This window comes from Notechis scutatus, chromosome 16 (genome assembly GCF_049901735.1).
Source record: "Notechis scutatus isolate UNSWTSFEM ecotype Mainland chromosome 16, rNotScu1.2, whole genome shotgun sequence".
Classification (NCBI taxonomy): Eukaryota; Metazoa; Chordata; class Lepidosauria; order Squamata; family Elapidae; genus Notechis; species Notechis scutatus.
This window is the reverse complement of record NC_142024.1, coordinates 3697117-3708642: the sequence shown is the minus strand read 5'-3', so window position 1 is coordinate 3708642 and position 11526 is coordinate 3697117. Positions and strand designations below refer to the sequence as shown.

The following is an 11526-nucleotide window of genomic DNA, read 5'->3' as shown; positions in this document are numbered from 1 at the left end:
TCCCACTACCCAAAAAACAGAGGCTTGGCAGAGGTGTGCTGTTTGGAAGAACCACATGTAACACACACAATTTGCACTTAAGCGCATAAGTGTTTCCTGACTGCCCACACACAACATCATCATTGTCATCATCATTTGCGTGCAGCCCATCCTGAACCTTCCCGTCTTCGACGTTTAGGACGATCCCACCTCTGGTTGTTGGTTGTTCCTGCTTGGCCAAGGCTTATGGGCAAGGATTTATAAAAGCCTTAGAAAGACCACACCTGGAACACTGCATCCAGTTTTGGTCTCCACATTACAGATAAGACGTTCAAGACTTTGGGAAAAGTGCAGGGAAGAGCAACTAAGAGGATGAAAGGCCTGGAGACTAAAACATATGAAGAAGGGCTGCAGGATTTGGGTTTTGCCAGCCTAGAGAAAAGAAGGACTAGGGGAGACATGATAGCAGTATTCCAGTATTTGGGAGGGCTGCTACAAAGAAGAGGCTCCAACGCACCAGAGGGCAGGGCAAGAAGCGATGGATGGAAACTAATCCAGGAGGGAAGCAACCTGAATTTAGGAGAAACTTCCTAAGAGGAAGGACAATCAACCAGTGGAATAGTTTTGCCTTCAGAAATCATGGGGGCTCCATCCCTGGAGGTTTTTAAGAAGAGACCGGACTGAAATGGGGTAGATTCTCCTGCTTGAGAAGGGGGCTCGACTAGGGGGCTCCAAGGTCCCTTTCAAGCTCTATTCTGATTAATTAACCAACTGATTTGGGGTTCTTGAGAAGAGCTTTTTCCCTTCTTACCTTATCAAGCTTGACTTCTATCTCCACAACATCTGTTTCTACCTCATCTATGGTCGCCCTGCAAAAAAAAAAAAGGGAGGGGGGGAGGAAACGGAGATTAAAACACCAGCCTGTCATCCCAGACAGAAGCATCGATTGCTAAGCCAGGAGAAAGTGACACTTAAAACAGCAGAAAGAAAAAGGGTGGGAGCAGAGGAATGGGAGCATCCTTTGGCCTGAAGTCTACATTACATTATCATTCGGAGAGTCTCCAGATAACCACTATTAAATTAGCATCTTCATCTCATTGCTTTTATCCCGGGGTCAACTTCTGAACTATTTCTCCATCGATTTGGAGGCTTGTTTTGTAAGTTAGGCCCAGGGAGAGAGGTTTTAGAGGTCATCTACCTAGCTCTAGCCTCAAGTGCAGAAAGCAGGGTGCACAAACGCCAACCCCTGCCCATCAGTCCTCTGACCTCAATGCATCTAATAGACTTATATACCGCTTCAACGTGCTTTTACAGCCCCCTCTCTAAGCGGTTTACAGAGTCAGCCTCTTTCCCCCAACAATCTGGGTCCTCGTTTTATCGACCTCGGAAGGATGGAAGGCTGAGTTCAACCTTGAGTCAGTCGGTCAGGATCAAACTGCTGGCAGTGGGCAGAGTCAGCCTGCAATACTGCATTCTAACAGGAAGGAAGGAAGGAAGGAAGGAAGGAAGGAAGGAAGGAAGGAAGGAAGGAAGGAAGGAAGGAAGGAAGGAAGGAAGGAAGGAAGGAAGGAAAGAAGGAAGGAAGGAAGATATCAATAGTACTTAAGACTTATATACTGCATCTCTTTCCCCCAACAATCTGAGTCCTCATTTTACCAACCTTGGAAGGATGCAAGACTGAGTCAACTAGGAGGAAAAAGGGAATGGGAAAAAGGGAGAGGGAAGGGAAGGGAAGGAAGGAAGTTCCTTTTCCACGATCCCTCCCACTTTGTATCTGAAGTTCATTTCACATTGCACCGCACAAATCTCACACTGTCTAACAGTAAGGCTTTAGCCATGGCTTCAGAGTTCCACAGCATGGTGTCAAGGTCTGTTTTTCCTCTGTTTGAAAGACATTGCTTTTCAAGAAATACAGTACAGGATAATCTCCAGCATAAGTTAGCAGGCTAACTCGCCCTCCCCCCCCCACCCCCGGCCCCATAACTACGCACATACAGCCAGGCACTCAAGAGGGAAAAAAAATATGAATAAGCCAAGATTCGGAGCTTACAATGTAGTCAATCTGGAAGTAGGGGTGAGCCAAAAAGAGAGGGAGGGGTTGGGGGGGGAAAGAGAGACAGAAAATAAATGTTTCTTCTGGAGCTCATTCTGGTGGCAGGACAGGACAATGGTTCTTTTAAGCTGTTTCCTGGAAGTGCAGCAAACCATGGGGCCAACTTGTCCATCCACCCACCCACCCACCTACCAGCCTGGCCAGATCCCAGGGGTTTGCAGTTCCTAATTGTGTGGTTTGTGACGCAGAAGAGAAAGCGGGTGGAGGGGGAGAGACTGCGAAATGTCTTGGCTTGCTCCCTTCCAAGTATTCCGACATCCTATAACCGCCTCTTCTTTCCACCCTGTGATTATTTTCTCTTCTTCTCAGCAAACTCCATCTTGCTTCGCCCGAGTGCATAATTCCCTCCGCTGAAAAGGGGGTTGGCTCCTTCCCTCCCTTCAAACTGGCCAAACCAAGTCAAGAAGTCTGTATCAATTTTTCTGGATTTATTCACACACACACACACACACACACACCAGGAATTTAAATAGAAATACTATCTGTCGTAGCAGAACAGGGAGGACCGTTGAGTAGATGGGCCATCACCGTGGATGGGTCTCTTTTGAGTCCCAAGGGCTGGCTTTCTTAGAAGGTCTCTCATTCAGGGGCTCTTCAAACTTGACAGCTTTAAGACTTATGGACTCCAACTCCCAGAATTCCCCCTCCTCCAGTCATGTTAGCTCGGGAATTCTGGGAGTTGAAGTCCACAAGTCTCAAACTTGCCAAGTTTGAAGACCCCTTGCTTTACACCCAGCCAAACCATTTGTCCGTTTTTCCCAGGTAGAGTTTTCCCCCCTTTCTATTTCAATTTCCCAGGAGAGCTAAGGAACCTCTTGGGCTGTGTGGTCCGAACAATGCAGGGATGCATCAAAGCAGACGAAAACCTCTCAAGGTAGGAAGAGCTATGGCAGGGGTGGGCAATTATGGCCCTTGATGACCTGTGGACTTCAATTCCCAAAATTCCCGAGCCAACATCATTCCTGAGTTGAAGTCCACAGTTCAACAAAAGGGCCGCCCAGAGCCCCTTCCTGGCTCATTTGTGGTGTGAATCCAGAACTTCCATCCACCCCACAGAAGATAATTGGGCAAGGAGTAAACTAGGATTCAGGGACTGTCTCTTTCTCTCTCCGCTGTTTGATGTTTTCATGCTTGGAAGTTGAAACTGTGTAGGTACAGATCTGTTTTCTGAACCAGCAGAGAGAGGTACATAAGCTAACTCTGGATTAGGCGGTTGTTCCGTAGAACATTATGTGTCTCTCTGTTCTATGTCTGTCATCTCTGTTGGCATTCTCCACCTGAATTCAGGTTTAGAAGAAGCCACATATCTCTTTCTCATCTCCCTCCCTCTCTCCCTCCCCCCTCTCTCTCTCACACACACATACGAACAGAAAAAAAATCCTCCAAAACACCTCACCCCCAATTATCCCCCAAAGATTCATTCTACCTCGTGCAGAAGAACGCATTTCCCATCTGATTCAGCTAACCACCTCTCCAGCTTTGGATCCTAGTTTGTTATCCCAAGTGAGCCACCGGCACCTCGAAGATCCATGGGGGGAGAAATGGGCAGAAGCAGACACAAAAAAGAACCTGGACTCCTTCAGGAGAAGACGCCAGTTCTGATTGGCACCCGGGAACTCTACGATTCCCATCGACATGAACAAGGGCCCAGGGGCAAGAAGAACGCCGCCTGGAAGCTCTCGTGAAGGTGAGTCAGAGACCGCCATCATTATCCCGGCATCCGCAGGGAGATAAGAAGCACGTGAGTTTGCGTGACCTCTTCCCCAACCCCTCACAAGCTTTGGCACGCTGGAGAAGATGCCTTTCGTTGAAGTTGGCGGAGGCTTCCAAGAACGATTAAGTTTAAGTAGAACAGCAGACTGGAACACCAGAGACGGTGAGCCAGTGCCCGAAGGAAGACGTTTTCAAGAAACCAGGTGCCAACATGACCTGGCCACATTATCGGTCAAAAATAGTCCATGACGTGAGCCTTCCGGAATCCCGGAATCGCAACTGTCCTGACGTACTACAGAGAGAAATTGTTGCCTTAGCAGATTCAGAGGTAGCAACTGAGGTCAAAAACAGCCACGCCACCCGAGAAAACCTGGAAACTGACTCCTCAAGGAAGCTTCTAAATGCTTTATGGCCCATTTTGTCTGCGCGTGAACCCTCGCAAACCATAAGTCAGAAATTATCTTTATCTTGAATTCTGGTAAGGCGTCTGGTCACTTCCCAAGTGATCTACTAAAAGAGGTGGGTATTCAGCCGGTTCTGACCGGTTGTGGAGAACTGGTAGCAGAAAGTTTGAGTCATTCAGAGAACCGGCAAATGCCACCCCCGCCTGGCCCCACCAACCCCATCTATTCTCTGCCTCCCATCGAGTCCCAGCAGATCGGCGGGGTCTCCTTTGGTTGCCCTGCACAGGAGAACAGAGCTGGAAAGCAGGTTAGTTGGGTGTAGAGGGAATGGGGATTTTGGAGTATCCTTCCCCTGCCATGCCTACCAAGCCACGCCCACAGAACCGGTAGTAAAAAAAAAATTGAATCCCATCACTGTATACCATTGCAGCTCGGTACCCATTTAGGCTCTGGAGGCTGGGTCTTCTAACACAGCAGGCCCAGATTGGCTCCCTGAGACCTAGGCAACCTAGCCGAGAGTTCTTTTCACACCCAGATCGATTTTGGCACCCTGCTGCATGTTTGGGCCGGATGCCCGCAATTCCTCCTCCTACGTCAGAGAAGGAATCGGGGCACAAGCCGTCACCACTTGATTTCCGCGGCCCAGTTGGCAGCAGCCCCCGGAGTCACGACAGGGTGCCAGAATTCAAGAGAGAGAGGGAGGGGGAGAGAGAGGAGAGGGGAGAGGGGAGAGAGAGAGGAGCGAGAGGAGAGAGAGAGGAGAGAGAGGGAGAGGGGGAGAGAGAGGAGAGGGGAGAGGGGAGAGAGAGAGGAGCGAGAGGAGAGAGAGAGGAGAGAGAGGGAGAGGGGAGAGAGAGGAGAGGGGAGAGGGGAGAGAGAGAGGAGCGAGAGGAGAGAGAGAGGAGAGAGGGGGAGAGAGAGGAGAGAGGGAGAAGGGGAGAGAGAGAGGAGCGAGAGGAGGGAGAGAGGAGAGAGAGGGAGAGGGGGAGAGAGGGAGAGAGAGGAGTGAGGGGGAGAGAGAGGAGAGGGAGAGGGGGAGAGAGGAGAGAGAGGGGAGAGAGAGGAGAGGGAGAAGGGGAGAGAGAGAAGAGAGAGAGGGAGAGGGGGAGAGAGAAGAGCGAGGGGGAGAGAGAGGAGAGAGGAGAAGGGGAGACAGAGAAGAGAGAGAGGGAGAGGGGAGAGAGAGAGAGGAGGAGGGGGGAGAGAGAGGAGAGGGAGAGGGGGGAGAGAGGAGGGAGAGAGGAGAGAGAGGGGAGAGAGGGGAAGAGAGAGAGGAGCGAGGGGGAGAGAGAGGAGAGAGAGAAGGGGAGGGGAGAGAGAGAGAGAGAGACCCTCACACCCGGACAACTTGGCTTCCAGACACATTAAGCCCAACTTCCAAGAAAAAATAAAATAAAATAAACCATCACCAAAACTATTGAAAAAGAAAAAGAAACAGAGGAGGAAACACTTCCAAGCTGTTAATCACCATATTCTGGATTACATAAGACAGGAGAGATCTGGTTTCATTCAACAAGGGAGCAAACTGGAAGATGCCAAAGAGAAGAAGGAGCCACGAGGTCCAGGCAGGACAGCTGGCCTTGAGCTCCCTTCCCCACAAAACCAGGGCAGAAATACCTGCTAGCTTACAAGGGGATAAAAGAAGATTTCTATCTGCCGGACATTTTTGATCTTGGAATGTCATATATAGTCCTCGGCTTACAACAGTTCATTTAGTGACCGCCCAGACTTAGAACAGCACTGAAAACAGGGACTTACGACCATTTTTCACACTGAACGACCGGTGTAGAGTTCCTCCCCCATGGTCACGTGATCGAAATTCAGACACTTGGCAAACTGACTCAGATTTACAACGACGGCTGGGGCCATGCAACCTTGTGACCAGCAAAGTGGGGGGGGGGACCAGATTCACTTTAACGACGGCGTTGCAAACTTAACCACGGCGAACAACTAATAATAACAAACTGGCAAAACAGGGTAAAACTCGCTGAACAGAAACGTCTCGCTTAGCAACAGAAGCAATGGGCTCAATTGGGGTCGTAAGGCGAGGACTACTTAGTTCTCATGAGCTTTTGAGCCCACCTGGGATCATTTGAAGTGAAGCACCTGGAAAGTTTCCAGGTGAAGCAGCGGGGGTGGTGGTGGTGTTTGAAATAATTTGCCTCTAGTTTGGTTCATCTTCCTTCCTTCCTTCCTCCTTCCTTCCTTTTCCTTCCTTCCTTCCTTCCTTCCTTCCTTCCTTCCTTCCTTCCTTCCTTCCTCCTTCCTTCCTTTCCTTCCTTTCCCTTCCCTTCCTTCCTTCCTTCCTTCCTTCCTTCCTTCCTTCCCTTCCTTCCTTCCTTCCTTCCTTCCTTCCTCCTTCCTTTCCCTTCCTTCCTTCCTTCCTTCCTTCCTTTCCTTCCTTTCCTTCCTTCTCCTTCCTTCCTTCCTTCCTCTTCCTCCTTTCCCTCCTTTCCTTCCTTCCTTCCTTCCTTCCTTCCCTCCTTCCCTTCCTTTTTCTTTCTTCCTTCCTTCCTTTTCCTTCTTTCCTTCCTTCCTTCCTTCCCTCCTTCCTCCTTCCTTCCTTCCTTCCTTCCCTTCCTTCCTCCTTCCTTTTCCTTCTTCCTTCTTCTTCTTCTTCCTTCCTTCCTTCCTTCCTTCCTTCCTTCAGAAACCTATTTGAGGAGTTATCCCCCTGTCCGCTGGCAGTGAAGAGCCATAATCTGGACCCCACCCGATCCATCCTTCTTGAATCTGGCTCCAAAGAGATATATTCTGCATCTGCCTGCTCCTTTTTTTAGCCTCCTCCCCCCCCCCCCCGCCTGTATTGTTGGCAAGGCCTGGCTTTTTCTGAAATACAATAATGAGCGTGTTTCTCCTGGGCTGATTCCTTCTCGCTATTTTTATTCTCCTGGCCTGGAAGTCACGTGGGCTCCGCATGGAAATCTTTTCCCTGTCTGCTTTGGCTGCGATGCTTCCGTGAAGGTTTTATCTCAGCTGCAAGGGCTGAAGAGAGAGGCGCAAATGTGAGGGGAAGGAAGGAAGGATGATGATGGGAAGGAAGGAAGGAAGGAAGGAAGGAAAGAAAGGAAGTGATGGATGGGAAGGAAGGAAGGAAGGAAAGAAAGAAAGGAAGTGATGGATGGGAAGGAAGGAAGGAAGGAAGGAAGGAAGGAAGGAAGGAAGGAAGGAAGGAAGGAAGGAAGGAAGGAAAGAAAGAAAGGAAGTGATGGATGGGAAGGAAGGAAGGAAGGAAGGAAGGAAAGAAAGAAAGGATGTGATGGATGGGAAGGAAGGAAGGAAGGAAGAAAGGAAGGAAGTGATGGATGGGAAGGAAGGAAGGAAGGAAGGAAGGAAGGAAGGAAGGAAAGAAAGAAAGGATGTGATGGATGGGAAGGAAGGAAGGAAGGAAAGAAAGAAAGATGTGATGGATGGGGAAGGAAGGAAGGGAAGGAAGTGAATGGGAAGGAAGGAAGGAAGGAAAGGGAAGGAAGTAATGGATGGGAAGGAAGGAAGGAAGGAAAGGAAGTAATGGATGGGAAGGAAGGAGGGATGGGAAGGAAGGAAGGAAGGACTTTTTAGAGGACGACAAGATGGGCAGTGCTGAAATTCGCATAATGGCATCGCATGATGTCCTTGCACTTATTTTACCTGCCAATGTTCCTGCATTTCAAGTCATTCAAGAGAAATCTCTGTTTTGAGACATTTCATTGGGAATTTGAAGGACTGCTTTCCCTCCCCCGCCACACCTCCGCACAATCTCTTCCCCGCGTGGGCTTCACCTCAGTCAGCTGGATCCAGTTCCAGAGCTCTCTCCCCAAAGTTTCAGTGAGGTAGCAGAGCAGAAACACGAACAACAACAAACCACAGCCCAATGATGCAAAACCCAACCAAAGATAAACCTCACCGCTTCCAAGACCCAATCATTTTGTGAGGGCTGGGGAAGAAGGAGGGCGAGGCTGTGAATTTCCTCTTGGCCTGCCAAGGGTTGCCTTGTTCCCTCCCACCCACCCACCCACGGGATGGCACACGCCAAGCACATTAACACTGGCTAAATTGCTTTGTGAGCTTTGTGAGCCATGGTGGCATTTGGCCAACAGACCAATAATGAGTCGTAACCACGTCGAACACAATGGTTCTCGACAAGAGAGTTTGGTTGGATCACAGGGAGTATTTGTGGCTTCCTCTCCTCCTCCCCCCACACCTGGCCAGCATGGAAAAGTGACATCCCCCCCCCCCCAGGTCTATAAAATAACCAGGATTGGATTGTAACTCTACTGAGCCCAGCGTAAAACCAAATCCGACCAGTCATCTCTACCATTTTTCCAACTGCACAAGTCTTGCAACTTTCTTTTTGCATAATTTATTCTGCAAGCATGGCAGAATTTTTCACAGCCCCGTTGTGCCGAAGGATGAAAGCACGGTGCTTTATGACTTCAAACGTGCGTGCGCACACACACACCAGCTCACAAAGGACCGGAGCAAAACATCGTCTCTGCCTTCATTAGAGGGGCACAATTTTTTTTCCCCAGCCTTGGCCTGAAATTCATCAGTGGCAGGAAGGATGCCCTCTTTGAAAGCGGGCAGAGTCCGAGCAGTGAAGACGAGTGAGCATAAGGCACAAAACTAAACTTAACCAGAGTGTGCACCTCATAAATCAAGCACCTTCCCATTTAGAGGTGAAAGCCTTACAGCGTTATCAGGCATATAAAATAGTTGAGACGCAGGAAAGGAACAGCTAAGCAAGCAACCAAGCTTCACCGTTAGAAATGTAGCTTTTTCTGCTTCTTGGGGCCAAAAGTGGACATGAATCCATTTTTCTCCCCCTGCGTTGATTCTTCTCTATAAGAATGGCTACACCATTCCCCTTTTCTCACCTCAAGAGTTTTAAAAATTCAAGTTTTTAAACGCTCAAGTGCATCAACAGAGGGGTACACTCAAGATCAAGTGAGGTACTAATATCACTCTGTAAAGCCTTAGTAAGGCCACACCTAGAGGACTGCATCCAGTTTTGGTCACCACACTATAAAAAAGATGTTGAGATTCTAGAAAAAGTGCAGAGAAGAGCAACCAGGATGATTAGGGGACTGGAAGCTAAAGCAGATGAAGAACGGTTGCAGGAACTGGGCCTTGCTAGTCTAGAGAAGAGAAGGACCAGGGGAGACAGGAGAGCAGCCTTCCAATATTTGAGGGGCTGCCACAGAGAGGAGGAGGGGGTCAAGCTATTCTCCAAAGCACCCGAAGGCCAGACAAGGAATAATGAATGGAAACTGACCAAGGAGAGATTCAACTATGGAAATAAGGAGAAACTTTCTAACAGTGAGAACATGGAACAGAAGTTGCCTTTGGAAGTTGTGGGAGCTTCATCCCTGGAAGCTTTCAAGAAGAGACTGGACTGCCCTTGGTCAGAAATGGTGTAGGGTCTCCCGCTTGGGAGGGAGTTGGCCTAGATGACTTACAAAGTCCCTCCCAACTCTGGTTATCTGTTATCTTCCCTTGTCTCCGACCACGGAATCTGTTATTTGTTCCCTTCAGCCAAAAATATAACCAGCACCCGATACCCTCACTAGAATAGGGACCAGACACAAAAATTACAGGTAGTCCTGAAGTTACAGCCACAATAGAGCCCAAATTTTCTAAGTGAGAACTTGGTTAAGCGAGTTTTGCCGCTTTTTACGGCCATTCTTGCCATGGTTGTTAAAAGTGAATCGGTACAGTTGTGAAGTTAGTGACGCGGTTGTTAAGCCAATCTGGCTTCCCCACCGACTTTGCTCGTCAGGACGTTGCAAAAAAAGGAGAAGACCGCACGACCGCGGAACACTGGGACCGTCATAAATATGAGGCAAGTGTCCGAATTTTGAGGACGTGAACATGAGTATGCTGCAACGGTCGTTAAGTGTGAAAAATGGCCACCAGTTGCTTTTTCAAGGGCTGTTGTCACTTCTGTCACTAAACGGACCCTTGCAATAATTTCTAATTTCTTAGCAAATGGAAACCACCGAATGCAACAGATTCCACTCTCCGCTTCTGCTCGGGTTCAAAGCAAAGCTCATCTTTCCAGGATTTATTCCCGCTTTGATCTCCAGCTTAATGCTGGCTTCGCATCGCTTGGAACAGCCCACCATGAGCGAGGAAGTTAAAATTATAAAGTAATTCTGACAAGGAACATGGATCGACCCTCATGTTAGCCTATTTGTGCTTCTCAAGCATGTTTTGGAAAACCCGGGCAGTTTGGGGTTAATCTGCCGAGGGAATTCTTGCAGTCCCTAAGAACCCAACACAAATTCAACCCAACACAAAGCTGACACAAATTCAACCTTGCTTCTTCTTCCACACACCTCCCACACTCGCAAAAAACTTCTTCCCCACCTTTGCAGCATCATTTCACTTCCTTCCCTCCCTCCCTCTCTCTCTCCCCATGTGAGAAAACAGCACCATGGCAACCCTTCACCATGGCAACCGTCTCCATGCTCAGGGGATCCAGGCCCGGCCACCGCAGCTGGCATCTGCTCCCATCCCTCAAGAGGCTCTAAGATTTTGCGTGGCATGTCAAATGTGGCACCCAGCTCGTCGCGTTGGGATTTCGAGGCTGCCAGGAGCAGCCAGGGACATATATATATATATATATAAACCTGGCTGTCAAAATTGCAAATCATCGGGGTGTATGTGTGTGTGTGTGAGAGAGAGAGAGAGAGAGAGAAAGAGAGAGAGAGAACCTAACCAGAAGATTTCTCCCTGGCGGTTGAAACCGGAATTTTGCATTTGTGAGGCATCCTTCTTCTATTATCCTGACTTGGAAATAAAAAAAAACTTTGGGGTGTATAAACACACAAAAGGCAATGTAATAGTAAGCATTCATTGAAAAATCAATTTCATTTAGTGCAATAGGAATATGTTTCAGTGTACTGTGCAGAAGGAGGAAGGCAAGGTTTTAAAAATTTACCTAAACCTGCAAAATTTGGCACACATCCCAATACTTCCTTTGCGCCTCCATCCTAGAGGCTCCTTCCTTCCTTCCTTCCTTCCTTCCTTCCTTCCTTCCTTCCTTCCTTCCTTCCTTCCTTCCTTCCTTCCTTCCTTCCTTCTTTCCTCCCTCCCTCCCTTTATCCTTTCTTCCATTTATACTTCCTTCCTTCCCTCCATTTATTCTTCCTTCCTTTTTGCCATCCATCCATCGTGGGAATTGAAGTTCACACATCTTAAAGTTGCCAAGGTTGAGAAACCCTCCCTCCATTTATCCTTTCTTCCATTTATCCTTCCTTCCTTCCCTTCATTTATCCTTCCTTCCTTCCTTCCATCCTTCCATCCATCCATCCATTATGGGAATTGAAGTGCGCA

The 11526-nt window shown here is 48.6% G+C and overlaps 1 protein-coding gene across 5 annotated transcripts in view; it reads right to left on the bottom strand.

Annotated features, from left to right (window-relative positions):
• ACAP3 (ArfGAP with coiled-coil, ankyrin repeat and PH domains 3) overlaps positions 1 to 11526 on the bottom strand; it is a 97597-nt gene that overhangs the window by 66600 nt on the left and 19471 nt on the right. For all 5 annotated transcript variants that reach the window (XM_087944609.1, XM_087944611.1, XM_087944612.1 and 2 more), the window contains exon 2: positions 791 to 848. In XM_087944609.1, the coding sequence (XP_087800735.1) occupies positions 791 to 848 (58 nt within the window). The remainder of the gene's footprint in view (positions 1 to 790; positions 849 to 11526) is intronic.